Consider the following 17,488-nt stretch of genomic DNA (forward strand, 5'->3'; position numbering starts at 1 on the left):
ACTGATGTGGACAGTTTCCGATGAAGAGGAGGCGCAGCCTAACCTTCCAGACTTCTAAAAGCAATTCCTGAATTTTATCCGTGTCATTCTCACCCCCTTAGTCTGTTACCGTTTTAAGTAACAGACTTAACGGAGCTTAAGTCTGTTACCGGTTAAGACTTCAGTGAAACTAACCAGGACTGTTACAAGATGCATTTTTGAAGTGGTTTTGTTTGACTCGGTTGATGACGTAGCTGGATGATATAATTCCGCCACTTTACAGGCCTAGAAAACCTGTCAAAAGACACGTGACGTCTGCCTCATAAGATCTCATGTGATGATTAACATGTGGTTGATTGTACGACATCCAAGTGTCCGTGATCCCGTTGGAGAGAGAGCTGAAAACTTTCAAGGGTTGTAAGGCCACTCATTTGCGTTTCTATAAATCCAGTAAATTTTTCACCGCTCCGTTTTGCCTGAGGGGAAGGTTCCAGGAAACAGAATTTAGCTGCTGGAGAGCAGCGGTTCTCAAATGTAGTCATCAAGCCAGCAGCGGCATTGCTGGGGGTTCGTGTTAGAAAGGCAGATTCTCTGTTCCCACCCCAGGCCAGCAGAGTCGGAACTCCGGGGATGGGGCCCAGCAGTTTGCGCTTACCCCACACTCCAGCACGTTCTCATCCCTGGAAGGTCAATATTACGCTTACAAAGCAACAGTGGCCCCAGGGAAGCTGAGGGCCAAAGCTATCGGATCAGAATAATCCTGACAAAATCATTCATGGAACAAACAGCTCTCATTCGCTCACTTCAGAAAGAAGCCTTAGGGGTGCCTGGGTGGCTGAGTCGGTTAAGTGTCCGACTTCGGCTCAGGTCATGATCTCGCAGTCCGTGAGTTCGAGCCCCGCGTCGGGCTCTGTGCTGACAGCTCAGAGCCTGGAGCCTGTTTCAGATTCTGTGCCTCCCTCTCTCTCTGGCCCTCCCCCGTTCATGCTCTGTCTCAAAAATAAATAAACGTTAAAAAAAATTAAAAAAAAAAAAAGAAAGAAGCCTTAATTATTATCATTGCCTTTCGGTGACGTGCCCGCAGAAAAACTAGACTAGTAAAATGTGAAAGTATTTAAATCCTTCATTATCAAATTCTCATTACTGTCATCTAACACGCTAAAGGACATTGTTTGAATTTGACAAAGGGTTATGTTTTTATCAGGCACATTCATTTAATTATGCAATGGAGAATAACTGCTTGTTTACATGATTTTTAGACAGACGGCAGTGTTTATATATTTTCCACTGTGTGTGTGAATCAAAATCAAGCTTCTGAATTTTCCCATTTTATTGGCTTTCTCTTGCACCTTCATTTGTTATACATATGTGTTCTTAAAACTTTTCTTTTTAGGGGCCCCCGGGTGGCTCAGTCAGTTAAGCACTGGACTCTTGACTTTGGTTCAGGTCATGATCTCAGAGTTTGCGGGATAGAGCCCCACGTCGGGCTCTGTGCTGATAGTGCAGAGCTTGCTTGAGATTCTCTCTCCCTCTCTCTCTGCCCCTCCCTCCCTCTCTCTCTCCTTCAGGAAATAAACATTTAAAAATAAATAAATAGGGGCAACCTGAGTGGCTCAGTCGGTTGAGCCTCTGACTTTGGCTCAGGTCACGATCTCACGGTCCATGAGTACGAGCCCCGCGTCGGGCTCTGCGCTGCTGGCTGAGAGCCTGGAGTCTGCTTCAGATTCTGTGTCTCCCTTTCTTTCTGCCCCTCCCCTGTCCGTGCTCTTTCTCTCTTCTTGTTTGTCTGTCTTCTTGTTTGTTTATTTATTTGTTTTGTTTTTAGATTCCACGCACGAGTAAAATCACACGGTGTTTGTCTTTTTAAGGCACAGTCACGTCTTGTCTTGTTTACTTGTGAGATACGAAAAACACAGGAGATTTTTCTGGGTAATACGAATCCCTCTGTGTCTCTCTTGTTCTGTCTTCAAGTGGTTTGACCAGTGCTCTTTCTACGTTAATGATAAAATAATAACTTTTTCAGATGCAAGGGACCTTGATGGTTGGAAAGATGAAACGGCCAGAAAGTTGAGAGAAAACGGCAGCGTCGTAGCCATGGTGTGACGGGGGTGGGGGGGTGCAGCAGGGGGTGACTTCAACTTCTTTACTGATCTTCATTTTTTACAGGATGAGAAGTGGTCATTAGAAAGGCAGGAGCAACTGGGACTTGGCCAACGTACTTGGCGTGTACGTCTAGATGATACATTTTGGGGAAAACGTCAGGAAAGGCCAAGAGTGGAGTTTAGGGGTATCGGCTACTGGTAGGAAGGGAAAATTAGCCACATGGATTTCCCCCTTGCGTATGTGTGTGTTGACTTACACATCTCAATGCGCTAATAAAGACATGTTGTACTTAGGTTACTTTTTAATGTCTCCCACTGTAGGATCTGAGGTGGTTAATTTTGATGGAAAGAGCTCCTTGATATACACATTGAATCAGAAATCCGTGAGTCCAACAAAAGATGTCATTTCTTTGAAATTTAAGACCAGGCAGACCGATGGGATTCTACTCCACCGAGAAGGACAAAATGGCAAGCACGTCACCCTGGAGTTAGTTAAAGGAAGACTCATCTTATCCCTTAATTCAGGTAAAAACCTACAAGGTGGTGTTTTCGAAAATGAGCTTGTTGAGATGAAAATATCTTTTTGTGCTTAATTTTTCACAGCTATGTCGTTAACTCATCCTGAAACCAGAACGCTTTTTAAAAAAATTTTTTTAGTATTTTTAAATTTATTTTGGAGAGCGAGGGAGACAGAGCCCGAGCCGGGGAGGGGCAGAAAGAGAGGGAGACCCAGAATCCGAGGCAGGCTCCGGGCTCTGAGCCGTCAGCACGGAGCCCGACTCTAGGCTCGAATGCATGAACTGTGAGATCATGACCTGAGCCGAAGTTGGACGCTTAACCGACTGAGGCCCCCAGGCACCCCAACCAGAACAGAGAAGGAGGGAAGGAAAGTGTAGTTGTGAGAAACGCTGCCCTCCACATGGCCGTCATAGTGTTGAATTGGAGTGGTGCATTACTTCCCCTGTCCTTCTAGGCCACGCTAACCTGCCGTCCCCTGACGCCCGTGTGACCCTCACCCTGGGCAGCCTGCTGGACGACCAGCACTGGCATTCTGTCCTCTTGGAGCTCCTGAACGCACACGTCAACTTCACCGTGGACAGGCACACGCAGCATTTCCAGGCAAAGAGCGGGTCCCGCTATTTGGATCTTGATGATGAGGTGTGAAAATTACTTTTTAAGTATTACGGATTTAAATGCAACCTGACCTTCTAGGAAAATGGCACGACACAGAGAAATCCCCTTGGCTAGCAATTCAGAATTCCGGCGAAGCGTTTCCCACGGCTGACGTCGGCGCGTGACGTGCCCGTGTGCTGTCGAGACGTTTCATCACTCGTCGATGTTAGTTTTCACACGAGAGGCAGTGGGCGTTAAAGCTGGGAAGTGTGTGCGTGAAGAGCTAAGGGTACAGCAGGCCGCGCTTAAAAATGATTTGTTCAGACAGTTCTTTGGTGTTACATCTGGCGTCGGATGTCAACACTTACCTTGGAGATCTCTCTGTGTTTTAGGGCAATCCTACACGGAATTAGCGATCTAGGGGACCTCGGAGAAGTGATCCCTGTATATTCCAACATGCTTTTTTGAGGAGCAGGAGAGCCAGAAGTGCAGGATTCCAGATACCATTTCTTGGGATATTTAAAGGTTTAACGTATTCGCAGCGTGTTGCCTACGCGGGTTGACCCTACGCTGAAATGCCCCTTTTGTTCCACCAGTTCTGCTCAGCACATCTGTCAGAGCAAATGGGATGATTTCAACATTCATTTAGGATAAGTGGCCTCAGCAGAGGAGGCCAGCTGGAGAGCCTGGCCTTGAATGAGATTATCAATGGCTTTATTATTCTAACCTATCAGCAGAGCCACCGCAAGGACCAGGACCCTAAAGTCTGGGTTCCAGAAAGATTTATAAAGTAGAATGTCATCACGGGCAGCGGTATGGTCGCATAGATCAAGAGTGACCGTGGAAATCGATGTGCGATATTCCCTATCGGCTAAAGTGACAGAGTCGGTTTGAGCAGCACGTTGCAAGATGGGTATTTAACCTATTTATCTAGATATAATGAAACATTGCTAAATCTACATCGAAAACTTCATTTGAAATTAACACGATAATGCAAAATAATGCTGGATAGATTTGCGACAGTTATTGTACACCTGCTCGTCATAAATGTTTTAGGCAGATAATCAGAAAATCATTAAACAATATTATTTATGTCATTTTTTTCTTTCTAAGATCAGCTTCGGAGGGATTCCCGGACACAGAAAATCAGTGGTGTTCCCACGTAAAAACTTTCACGGCTGCTTCGAAAACCTCTATTATAATGGAGTGGATATCATTGATTTGTCCAAGAAACGCAAGCCGCAGACCCTCGTCGTGGTAAGAAAGTCTATTTGCGAGGTCAAGAGAAACTTGCAACTTGCAACTTGCCTGATTGGTTCGGTTTTAGAATACACCTCTCCTGAAGGCAGGGAAAGTACCAGTCATATATACTTTTCAGTTCATATTTCGTCCATGTTAATTAATCGATTAGATTTTAAAATGCAACTTACTGGCGAAAATTTTAATTCCGGTTAGTTTACAAACGGTGTAATATCACCTTCAGGTGTGCCATATAGTGATTCAACATTTCCCCCCAATACCCGGTGCTCATTCCAAGTATGCTCCTTAACCCCCATCACGTTCTTTCTTAATTTTTACGTACGTATGGAAGCCGACGCCAAATTTCTCAAATATTTCTCCGACGTTTCTTGATCACGGGCGGGCTCGGTGATGCCAGCCTCGGACCTTATCTCAGTGCTCAGGGGCTGTGCGTGGGGATCTGGTTCCGTCTTGCGATGTTCGAGAGTGCTCCGTTGTTTCTGCGAAGAGGGGCAGGGTCTGCGGATACGCGAGGGGGAGGTTAACAAAAGCATTTGTGTGACTCCCAAAGGAAAAACATCGTGCTAAAAAAGGTTAGGTCTAGGCTGTGCAGAAAGTGGACGTGGCTTTGAACCGACTGGCTGGGAGAGTTTGGGTCCCTCTGTCTTCAAGGCCAGTGGTCTGCCCGCTGTGGATGCAGGGACTTAGGTCAGCAACGTAAGGAGCTTGTTATCTGGAAGCAGGTTAACCCCTAAGATGGATGGGAGAGTTGTGACAGTTCCGTCTCTCCATATGGCTGCCGGCCCTCGCCCAGCCTGGCATGTTACTAAGCCAGCACCCGTCCTTCCATGTTTGGGCCCTTATAACCGAATCCTGTACAGATCAGCGGGTTCAGGTTCACCCACGTATGTGTGAACGTAGATGCCTCCATGTCCCGTGCCGTTTACAGAAAGGGGATCGCTTTAGAGAAGCTTTTCTCAGTCTCGGCTTTCCGACTCCACTAAACCTTGTGGAAATTCGTTTCCGTCAGCAGGTGTAGGTCTATGTTGTCACGGCTGCGCAGTTTGCCATTAGGAAAGTCATTTTCTAATCAAGACGTTTGCTTTATTTCTGCTTCTGTTTTACCACCAACGGGCAGTCGCACCTTTGTTTTCAGATACGGGGTCTTTTATTTGGGTGGGAAAAGTTTCAGGAGTAGAATTTCTTGCCTGGAAATTTTATGCAGCTTGAAATTTTAATTCATGTTGCTGTTTGGCCCCCCCCCCCCAAACTGTAACACGACATTTGCCATCAGCAGTGTGTGACACAGTCCTTCCATCCAATGTCAGGCAGCCACACGCGTCAAACAGCTCTCAGACTGTTGCCAGCTCAACGGACATGAACTAATATGGGATGGTTACGTCGTGTTTATCTGACTACCGATGAATGAAATAATCTTTTGTCCGTTTGGATTTGCTTTTCTGATCACTGTTGATTCTTATTCTTTGGCCCATTTTTAATTTTATTAAACGATTTTTTTCCTTGCCAATTTATAAGAGAGTTTTATGTTTGGCAGATTATTACCCTTTGTCATTCAGGGTCCAGATAGGTTTTTCAGACTAATCAATTTTATATTAAATGTGAAGTCATGTTCTAATATAATTATGTATTGTATATCGTATCTTTTATATTAAATGTTATATGCTGCGTTGAGTATATAAATGTTTTTATTTGTATGTGGTCAATGTGTCTATGAATTTTTTTATAGCTTTGTAGTATTTGGAATGTTTCTAAAACCCGAGATGCTAGATACAGTCTCATGGATTTTCCGGGAAAAAGTTTTAAGCTGGTTTTATGTGTTTTAAAATTGAAAAAATATCTTTAAGCCTTTGATTGTCTAGGATTTATTCTTTCTGTGGATCAGTTGTCATTTTAGGCCTTAGGGATACCCATTTATTCTTATACTATGTAGTAATTAAGCCCAACCTTTTGTGTCTAAGTTGAATCGTACCTTTTTTTACACACTGACTGTACATATGTTCTCAGATCTTTCTGTGGGTTATTTATTGGGCTCTGCTGTTACGTTTATTCCTATAGCAATACCATAATGACTTAACTACAGTGCCTTTATGGTGTGGATGCTTTGGCGTCTCCTGAATTCAGTCCCATCTCACTGTATTTCTTTGCATAATATATTTTGGAGAGGAATGGCAATGTTTCGGTACATATTCCTCTGGAATTTATGAAAATGTATCCAATCCCAGGCAAAAATTCTAGTAGAGATCTTAATTGGAGTTATGTTAAGAACTTAAGTTCCTTCTTTTCCAAATGCTGCAATTAAAAATAAGTTTGCTCCTGGAGCCAGAGAAATAATCTACAGATAAAAGGTGTGTGTTTTTTTGGTAAAATAGAATAAAAAAGAGTTATAAAAACCTGCCAGGCAGGTCAGACCTTAGGCTGGGTGAACACCCTGGGCGACCCGGCCCGTGAGAGCTTCTGAGAGGCAGCCTGTTTGCCTTTGGAAAGGTCACCTGGCCACATCCTTCCCTTCAGATGTGCAGAAGCATACTGCCCACCTGAGTCAGATGTACACGCGTCACCTGAGTGACACAGCTATAAGCACGTTTACATAACCAAGGCGAATTCAGGAAAGTTCTTGGAGAAGGGGGTCCTTGGTGCTGGGCTTCGTACCAGATATAAACACCTAACACCTTGAGGGGAGAAGTCTGTCTCGTCTTTTGTATCCCACGTCCAGCACAAGGCCTGGGAAAGATGTGGCTCGAGATTCCTTTGCCAAAGCCCAGAAATGGAGAAGACAGAACTCCCCTGAAGGACTCAGAAATAGGTTTGCCTGGAGAGGGCGGTGCTGTGGTTTGAAGGACCTGTAAGGTAAATCTGGACTTAAGTTTGATGGGGAAGCCTAGTTTTGAAAGTCCTAGTTTGCTAGAAGGTTGATAGGAAACTGTAAATCTTGGAAAACGCATTGTTCGTGAAATGGAAGTATCCTTCCGGCACCTTCCTAAATCCTCTTTTGCTGTGTTCACAGGGAAATGTGTCTTACTCGTGCTCACACCTTCAGATTGTCCCTGTGACTTTCCTGAGTTCCAGCAGCTACTTGGCTCTCCCGGGTGCCTCTGGAGAGGACAAAGTGTCAGTCGCTTTCCAGTTTCGGACGTGGAACAGAGCAGGGCTGTTGCTGACCAGTCAGTTAAAACACGGGTCGGGGGCTCTTGTCCTTGTTCTAAATGATGGAAAACTCAAGCTGAGTCTCTCCCAGCCTGGACATCCATCGAGGGATGTCACAGCAGGTAATAGACATTTGTCACGTGTCAACCTGAGATTTGTCATCTCTACAATAAATGAGCAAGTGAACCAATAAGATATTCATAATCCTTCTAGAAGGAACTAAATTTCTTTTACCTTTGAAATAGGTATCTCCAGGCTGTTGGTGTGTGACACAAATTTAGCTACATCAAACATAATTGTCAAAAAGTTTAAAAAATAACTTATTTGTAAGTCAGTGGTTAGTAATTGGCCATGAACTTGAAATACTGGAGGCCATTAGCCTAATTTTGAGTAGTCTTGGGAAAATAGAGCTCTGTTTGCTGTCTTTGAGCCTGTTTACACACTGGTTTTCATAATTTTTTTAAGTTTATTTATTTTTGAGAGAGGGAGAGAGAGAGACAGAGCACGAGCGGGGGAGGGACAGAGAGAGAGGGAGACACAGAATCCGAAGCAGGCTCCAGGCTCCGAGCTGTCAGCACAGAGCTGGATGTGGGGCTCGAACTCACAAACTATGAGGTCATGACTTAACTGAGCCACCCAGGTACCCCTGGTTTTCATAATATTTTAAGTTCTCATTTTTCCCCTTTCTGTCACAGCTCCTGCTCCCTTTGGGGACCCTGTTTTGGATGAAGTTCTTATAACCATGGGCAGATGTTCTGCCCCCGTCTTCCAAGAAGCACCCATGTTTCCAAACTCACTTCCAGAGATGTCTTATCTTTGAACTTAGGGGGCTATTTTGCATTTGAGTGCTGATAAAAATTTAAACCCAGGCAGGCTCATGGCATGTCCTTCCATGAATGTTGACTAAGGAAGGACCCTCTTGCCCGACCTGGGGTTACCAGTTTGGGATTGAAAAACCAGGAATGAAACGTAAATTTTTTGTTTCTTTTTATAAATCAGAAAAATCTGGCCGCCGGCGCACAGAGTTTCCCTGTGGACCTCAGCAAATGAACAGAGCCAATAGTGTCCAATCAGATTCAGTAAATTGCTTCAACCTTTGCTTGTACAGATGTACAAGCCCCATGTAGTATTAACTAAAAAAGATCGTTTTTTACTCTTGTGTCACGTGGGTACATAGCGCTGCCCCCTCCAACACGCACATGTATTAGTTATTTAACTTTTTTTAAAGGCCAGTGCTGAAACATTGCACAATTTATTGCATTGATTTCTAAGCCTTTACAGGGCAACGTGTTGATTTTCAAAAGCAAACCAAAGGTGAATTTTTCTTGGTATTTGCTGCTTGATTTGGAAGCCTGTGAGGGGTGATGTTTTTTGCATTTGAAATACAGGCATGCCCCAGAGATATTCGGGCTTGGTTCCAGACTACCACAATAAAGCAGATATCACAATAAAGCAAGTGAAGTGCATTTTTTGGTTTCCTAGTGCATATAAAAGTTTTGTCTACAGTATACTGTAGTCTGTTAAGTGTGCATTAGCTTTAAGTCTAGAAAAACAATGTACATATCTTAATTAAAAAACACTTTATGGGGCACCTGGGTGGCTCAGTCGGTTGAGCGTCCGACTTCAGCTCAGGTCATGATCTCGCGGTCTGTGGGTTCGAGCCCCGTGTCGGGCTCTGTGCTGACAGCTCGGAGCCTGGAGCCCGCTTCGGATTCTGTGTCTCCCTCTCTCCCTGCCCCTCTCCCACTTGCACTCTGTCTTTCTTTCTCTCAAAAATGAATAAAACATTAAAAAAAGAAAAAAAACTTTATGGCTGGGGCGCCGGGCTGGCTCAGTTGGTAAAATAGTCAACTCTTGAGTTTTGGCTCAGGTCACGATCTCACAATTTATGAGATGGAATTCTCCACGGGGCTCTGCACTGACAGCTTGGAGCCCGCTTGGGATTCTCTCTTCCTCTCTGTCTGCCCCTCCTCAGCTCTCGCTCTCGCTCTCTCTTTCAGAAGAAATAAACATTTTAAAAAATACGTTATTGCTAAAAAAATGCTGTTATTTGAGCTTTCAGGGAGTTGTAATCACTTGGTTACAGAACATATAACAAATGTCGTAGTAATGAAAAAGTTTGAAAAATTGTGAGAATTACCAAATGTGACACAGAGACACGAAGTGAGCAAATGATGTTGAAAACACGGCCCCAAGAGCCACGCTCCAGGGAGGGCTGCCGCAAACCTTCACCTCGTAAAAGACACGGTATCTGCGAATCGGGTAACGCGAAACGCAATACGACGAGGTGTGCCTGTAGATGGAAAATGAGACAGCTTGCAGTTGGTTTTCGTCTTAAACCTTGTATGAAGCACGAAAGCACGTACCAAACCCAGAACCAGATTTTAAAGGATAAGCTCCACGTAAGTCGCATTGAATGGCAAAAAGGACATCCAGTCATCTTTCCTCCTGTTCCCAGGTGTTAGATCCTTTTTCCTAATAGTTATCTCAGGATCTAGAACGGTCCAAGGGCGTGTAATCTAGTGTGCGTGTGTTTATGGAGCTGGCCCAGGGGAGTGTGGTGGGAACAGAAGGAAAGCGGAGGAGGGACAGCACGCTCCCCTTTATGTCTGATGGGCTGGATAAGGCGCCTTCTTTGCTCTCGCCAAGCCTCATGTGCTCGCCTTTGAAATGACTCTAGTATGACTCACGGTGTAAACGATGACACCGTGCGTGCAAACCGTCAGCACGGTGCCTGCTGATGAGCACTCGGTAACTTTTAGTTACCGTTATTCCCCAACTAGTCCCCCCCCCGCCCCGCCCAACCATCACCTCCTAGATTGAGACTTCGAAGGGGGGAGCTGGGAAGGGCTGAGGGAAAGAATTAGCATCATTTTCGCAGTAGCAAAACCAAAAGCACGGTCTACCCTCTCTTCTTCATCTATCCCTTGCCTCCGGGGCTGCCTGGGAGACTGGCTTCTTCCATCAGAAGCAAGGAGAGTAGAGCACACACAAAGGGTGAGAATTATAATGGGTAGACGGAAAGAACGCACGTTAAGTGCAGGCGTTTCACTTTAAATGAGAATGACAGGTTTTATTAAAAACCAGTCTTTTATTATAAAAGAGCCAAATGGCATCTATCAACCAATTCAAGGAGATTTTCGGGAGTGTTTTCCGCAGGCTCTCCCGTGAAAGAACTCTATGTCCTAGACAGGTGGGTGGACACACAGAGGGCAGGAGGGGGCGGGAGGGAATATTTCACACCAAATTAAATATTGGGTTTTAATACCAGGCTTTAAGTGGATGTGGTTACCGTCCCAACAGATATGCTAAGTAGGCTTTAAAATCAATACCGAATGGGAAGACTGGAAGGAACATTCACGGAATCTGGTGTGTTTATTCCTTTTTAAGCTCCAGGACTGCAGGACCTCCTTCGGCTTGCTTCAGGGCCAATGTCATAATGTACGTTTTAAGTAACCCAAATCCTCTGTGTTCTGTTGTCACCTTCCTCATTATCCATTCATGAAACTAACAGGTGTTGACCCTTTGCAACGGTTGTGGCTCCACAAATGTGAAACGGAAAGTGAGACTCTGGCATTTTTATCATACTGGATGCGTGTCCGTGGCAAAGTCACCTTTGTGACTTTAAAAACTGTCCCTTCCTTGAAAGTGAGTGCTGGAAAGTAAGTTAACTAGTATTTTGTAGTCTGAGAAGAACAAAGTTGTAGCTATTTTTTTTTTAAGTTTATCTCTTTATCTTAGAGAGAGAGTGTGAGCAGGGAGGGGGCAGAGAGAGAGGGAGAGAATTCCATCCAGTCTCCACGCTGTCAGCGAAGAGCCTGACGCGTTGACTCAAACTCACAAACTGTTATATCATGACCTGAGCCGAAATCAAGAGTTGGGCCCTTAACCGACGGAGCCTCCTAAGAGCCCCAAAGTTATAGCTATTTTTAGAGCGGGATCTATGACCTTCTGGGTCATGTCAGAAACATATTTCCCACACATGTGGATCTCAGGTCCACGTGGAAGTCACTGATGAGAGACCAAGCAAAAACGAAAAAGCTGTATTTTAATTTTAATTTGTAATCGAAGGGTAATTGACATATTGAAGAACATTTTACAGACGTGAATTTGTATGGTTGAGTAGACTGATTGGGCCGGAATCTGGTATTAAGTTAAATATGACTGGTTAACTTTCTACCGGAAATATGGTCATATTTTCTTTGGGGCTTATATCCCCATGGGCTATAAAATAACTCTGATTCTCATAGGTTGACTTCCAAATATATAGGGCTGTTAAGCAGTCTTTGACTTTATCATTTATAAGAGGTATTAGTTAATCTATTGGGACAATTCCCTAAGATGATTAGAGTCAAGTAGACTCATCATCATGCTTGGGCATGACATCAAAAAATCAAGAAGTCATCATTTTGTTATTTTTCAATGAGTAAAGGTGTTTATGGCCTCGTTCCCTCCTGGGCAAGACAGTTTCTTTCTTTTTTTATTTTAAGTTATTTTGGGAGAGAGAGACAGAGAGAGCAAGCTGGAGAGGGGCAGAGACAGTGAGAGAAAGAATTCAGTGCAGAGCCTGACACGGGGCTCGAACTCACCAACCGTGAGATCATGACCTGAGCCAAGATCAAGAGTCAGACGCTTACCCGACTAAGTCACCCAGGTGCCCCCAAGACCATTTCTGAATCATTTCCAATTATTCACTGTCCTCCTTAACACAACAGGCATCTCTGTGCATGTGGGGGTTGCCGTGACCGTTTTGGAGCGGAGGAATTTGGCCAGATGACTCATTTTGGCCAATGGAATGTGGGCAGAAGTGATATCTGTCACATCCGAGCAGAAGCCATGGCAAGATGCTGCCAAGCACCGTTTCGTTCTCAGCCCTGAGGCAGAAATGGGGCCATGCATTAGCTCCAGTCCTGCATGCAGAGGCACTGGGGGCACAGAGGATGGAGACCTGACTGGCTCAGGACCAGAGTGAGAACCAAACCCTTAATTGTTACTCATTGAGCTTAGGGGTTGTTTGCTTTGGCAACATAATCTAGGAGGGGCTAACTAACAAACGTTGTCTTGGTGAGTGTGCTGGTACACCTACTGTTGACTGATTTATCTTCTCCGTGACACAACATCGGATTTTCATTCAGTGTAAGACCTGGCCAGTAAGTCTGTAGGAGAAAGTAAAGTCACATGTGGTTGGTCGCTGGTCGCTGGCTGGACCACTTGACCATTCCCAACTCCATCACTTTAAGAAAAAAATAGATACTTCGTCTCACGGATTCAAGAGACGGTGGCTGATTTAGGAGGGACTAATATTAGTTTTTCAGAATAATAACACAGCAATAGCTGGAGAGTGCTGTGTCAAATTTGGGAAAACAAAATGGAAAAACGGCATAAAATGAAAGCAAACACCATTCCCTTCTCCAAAAGTTAACGTTCATATTTAAGAATATTTCCTACCGGTTTTCTTTTCCATTTTTATACATTGATTTTATACAGTGATTGAGTATGCACACACACACACACACACTGTAATATAATGCTTTTTTAACTTTACATTTAATGATTTCAGTGAAATTTCATGTCTTATTAATACTTAAAAACTTAAATATTTTTAGAAAGTTAGATTGATATATACGATATATTTGTCTGAATAGTCTACCATAAATAGTCTAAATAGACTATAATTATCATTATAGATAATGCTAATACAAAAAGTATGAAAAAAATTTATTTTTGTAACTTACAATTTTGGAAAATGCCTATGCTTCTCCACATCCTCAAGTATGAACAAGCTAGAGGAGAATGAGGTATGCCCTATGCCGTGTGATTGGAAAGGTCTCGTTCTTTCAGGGTTGCTCAGGGTCAGTTGTGTTATTCTCTAAAGGCCCTACGACTAGGAGAAACTAACACGACAGCATCCAAAGCAGAATGTCTGGATCGCCCACTCTTGATTCTTCTTTACCCCTTTGATTCGGGTCTCTTTCTTTTCTCCTCTTTTCTCCCTGTACTTTTCTGATTTAACTGCGTGATGAGACAGTGATACACAGCCATTGCAGTGCGCCCATTAGGGCATAAATATTCCCGACCGAACATAATGATGTTTGTTAGAACCAGACTGGCCAGTCCATGACAGTGGAGGGTCAGACGCAAGGACCCACCACAACCACACATTTACTCGATGAGCCTCGCTGCATGGGCCACACCTTCCTTCTGGATAAACCTGATCAGGATACCACATCATCTCATTGCCTCTTTGGAACCCCCAGGCAAGCCCACATCTATCCCAAGCCTCACCCTGTCCCCCCTAGAGGCCCCAGCTGTCCCCTGTGGTGGTTCTCCATTGCCCAGCCAGCTAAATAGCCTGGGGAGGCTTCAGGTGAGTTCATGGTGGTCTTTGGTAGATGGTCCAGGATCTTCATCGTGCTGTTTTCGAGCACTTGCTCTGTTTAGAGGCATCTGTAGGGTTTGTAGGAAAATCTTTTTCCCCATCTTGTTTACCTCCAGGTGGTGGATTAAGCGACGGGCAGTGGCATTCGGTGTCCTTATCATTGAAAGGAAGTCACCTGAGTGTGATGGTGGATGGCGAGGCGGCCTCCGTGGCTCATTCCTTGCGTGGACGGATTGATTCCGGGGACACCTATTATTTGGGCGGTAAGTGAAGACCGGCTCTGTTGGCAGTCAGAATATCTTTGTCTTTCCAGCTCCCGCCTTCTAAGGCAACCGACCGTTTTAAATGAAGACTTAATACTGAAGGACAACCTTTCTCTTTCAGTGATAGTCCCTGAGAATGTTGAGTCGGCAAAGGCGGTAAATTATGGCCTCAAATGTACGTCTCCTGTGTGGCCTTGTTTAAATGTACCTGTGCTAAGATTGGCTTTGGATTTGGCACTTGCTTTCCCTGCAGTAACCTGGAAGGCTTCAAAAATGCTAGCGCCTGGTCCCGTCCCCAGGGACCCTGATTTATCTGGTTCTGAAGCCTGCGCAACACATTTCTTAAGGTCTCCAGGCAATCCTGTGTGCGGGCAACTGGGAGGGTCCTTGTTCCCTGTTTCTTACCTTCAGTACCTTGCTGTCGAGAATTTTGCTAATGCCAAGTGACTCTCCCCACCTTCTCTTCAGGTTTTTATGTGACAGTTTTATTGCTGCATGTGGGTATTCTTTCTGTAGCCTTCTCTTCTCCCTGAGGAACCTGGTTCCCCAAGTGTGATCCGGGAACCAGCGGCATCAGCATCACGTGAGAGTTTATCAGAGCTTTGGATGGAGCATCCTTGACTTCCTGAACCAGAATCTGCACGTCACCAAGTGCAGAAACATTCCCGACATAGTTAGGAAACATTCTATCCCCACTGTCTCTACAGAAGGGCCCCATTATATACAACAGAGCGAGAGAGCACTTTAATCGCTGTTGATGATTCACTCGTTACTTAGTGATGAACTTTACCAACACGACACCAGGCCGTCTCCCTGGACTGTAGTCCGTGGACCGCTGCGTGTTCAGTAGACCTTTGACTGAGTCTGTCTGGGATCCTTTCAGCCAGGGAGGGGGAGCTTCTGAGGGTAATGAATCTCCATTCCTGAGGCATTCGAATGAAAAATCCTGAGCCACCGGAAGCTCAGACCTGTCAATTGTAAGACTTATTTCTAATCTTGGCTGGAAGCCGGCCTTGATGTTATTCCTATTTTGCATTTTATAGTTGTTTTTTTTTTTTTTTCTAAAATAAGTCTGGAATCATGGTGGAGATAGCTCGATAGCCCAAGAAGAAAGTGTAAAATCCTCCCTAAGAATTGACAATAAGCACACAAACCGTGAATCAGGGTGTTTAATCTTTCAAGCCCCCGAAAGCGGCCATCACGGTACACGTGGAGTATTGCCAGCAGCATTCAAAGATCGGATTGCTGGCCTTCGTTGCTTGCTAAATATGGTGCATTTCTGACCCAGATAGTTTTTTAAACCTTTATGCTTATGATGGATTTTATAGCTCTGCAGAGGAACAGATTCCTTGAAAACTAAATAAAGAATTTATCCAGGAGCTATAACTTCAAAGGTAAAGGAGTTTGAGACACTAAAAGGGATAGGAAGAAAAATCCTCGCTATGTTGTTTAACGATACAAAATAGAATACTTGTTATTTTTATTAAAGCGTAAAAAAAAATACTTTTCAAAACCACAGAATCTTCTTTGATGTTTGAACCTTCTTGCATAATTTGAACACTCTACATGTTCCCAACGGGCAACGCAGTTACCAAAGTAGGTAACTTCCTAGATATTTACACGTTGATGTCGTATGAATCAGTAGTTACTACGCAATACATGTATATATTTTATTTTTTTTAACGTTTACTTGCTCATTTTTGAGAGAAAGAGCGTGCACGCGAGGGCGAGCAGGGGAGGGACAGAGAGAGAAGGAGACAGAGAATCCGAAGCAGGCTCTGCTCTGTCGGCGCGCAGCCCGTGCGGGGCGCGAACTCATGAACCATGAGATCGCGACCTGAGCTGAAGTCAGACGCTTAACCGACTGAGCCACCCCGATGCCCCGTGTGTATGTATTTTAAAATACCACTAATGTCTCTTGAATATTTATGGGCTCATCCCCCAGGGTACTCAGTTAAACGCTACAATGCTTTCAGGGCACCTGGCTGACTCGGTTGGTTGAGCATCTGACTCTGGATTTCAGCTCAGGTCATGATCCCAGGGTCGTGCGATCAAGCCCCATGTCAGGCTCTGTGCTGAGCGTGGAGCCTGTTGAAGCTTCTCTTTCCTCCTCTGCCCCTCTCCCCTGCTCATGCTCTCTCTCAAAAAATAAAATAATAATAATAATAATAATAATAATAACAAAATGAACATACATTACAACGCTTTCAAAGCTTCCCTTATTCCTCCAGGTTCTCATCCCCCCCCCCCAGTTAAGTATTACCCTGCATTTCTTTTTACTAATCTTTGTATTGCTTTTTTTATTTTTAAATTGAGAAAAAAATTTTTAAGTTTATTTATTCATGAGAGAGAGAGAGAGAGAGAGAGAGAGACAGCGGGAGTCGGGGAGGGGCAGAGGGAGAGGGAGGCACAGAATACGAAGGAGGCTCCGGGCTCTGAGCTGCCAGCACAGAGCCCGACCTGGGGCTCGAGATCATGAACCATGAGGTCGTGACCTGAGCCAAAGTTGGATGCTCAACCGACTGAGCCACCACGGTGTCCCTTTGATTTTTAAATTCAGATAAAACCGATGTATGACATCTATTCGTGTCACATGTACAACATAATGCCTCGATATTTGTCTGTACTGGGAAGTGATCCCACAGTAAGTCCAGTGAACATCCATCCACAGACATAGTTACGATTCTTTTCTTGTGATGAGGACTTTGAAGATCTACTCTCGGGGTGCCTGGGTGGCTCAGTCGGTTGAGTGTCCGACCTCGGCTCGGGTCACGATCTCACGGTCCGTGAGTTCGAGCCCCGCGTCGGGCTCTGGGCTGACCGCTCAGAGCCTGGAGCCCGTTTCGGATTCTGTGTCTCCCTCTCTCTGACCCTCCCCCGTTCATGCTCTGTCTCTCCCTGTCTCAAAAAATAAGTAAAACGTTAAAAAAAAATTTAAAAAAAAAGATCTACTCTCTTAGCAACTTTTAAATACATAATACAGCATTATTGCCTATAGTCACCATGCTGTACATTATCCCTATAACTTATTTATTTGACACCTGAAAGTTTGTAATTTTTAATGTATTGCCTTTCTTTAAACCTGTTATCTATGTGGGGACTTTAAAAGAAGAGGGTTGTGTGCTACCTTGCTTTTAACTTTATAAATAGGGTACCACTGTATACACCCTTCTGTGTTCTTTTTTTTTTTAATTATTGCTGTGGTTGCTTTTTATATTTAGTTTTGAGGTCCACCGTGTGAATGTCTA

General features: G+C 44.4%; 1 protein-coding gene across 4 annotated transcripts in view; it reads left to right on the forward strand.

Annotated features, from left to right (window-relative positions):
- Positions 1-17,488, forward strand: part of LOC109275508 (contactin-associated protein-like 3) — a 192,761-nt gene that overhangs the window by 96,698 nt on the left and 78,575 nt on the right. For 3 of the 4 annotated variants that reach the window (XM_053907750.1, XM_053907748.1, XM_053907749.1), the window contains 5 exons: positions 2,403-2,606; positions 3,055-3,239; positions 4,308-4,451; positions 7,459-7,720; positions 14,094-14,240. In XM_053907750.1, coding sequence (XP_053763725.1) covers positions 2,403-2,606; positions 3,055-3,239; positions 4,308-4,451; positions 7,459-7,720; positions 14,094-14,240 — 942 coding nt within the window. Of the gene's footprint in view, positions 1-2,402; positions 2,607-3,054; positions 3,240-4,307; positions 4,452-7,458; positions 7,721-14,093; positions 14,241-17,488 lie in introns of those variants that run through there. The other variant, XM_053907751.1, reaches the window with a different exon arrangement.

The sequence above is a fragment of the Panthera pardus genome, unplaced genomic scaffold (assembly GCF_024362965.1).
Source record: "Panthera pardus isolate Hobbes unplaced genomic scaffold, ASM2436296v1 HiC_scaffold_20, whole genome shotgun sequence".
Taxonomy (NCBI): Eukaryota; Metazoa; Chordata; class Mammalia; order Carnivora; family Felidae; genus Panthera; species Panthera pardus.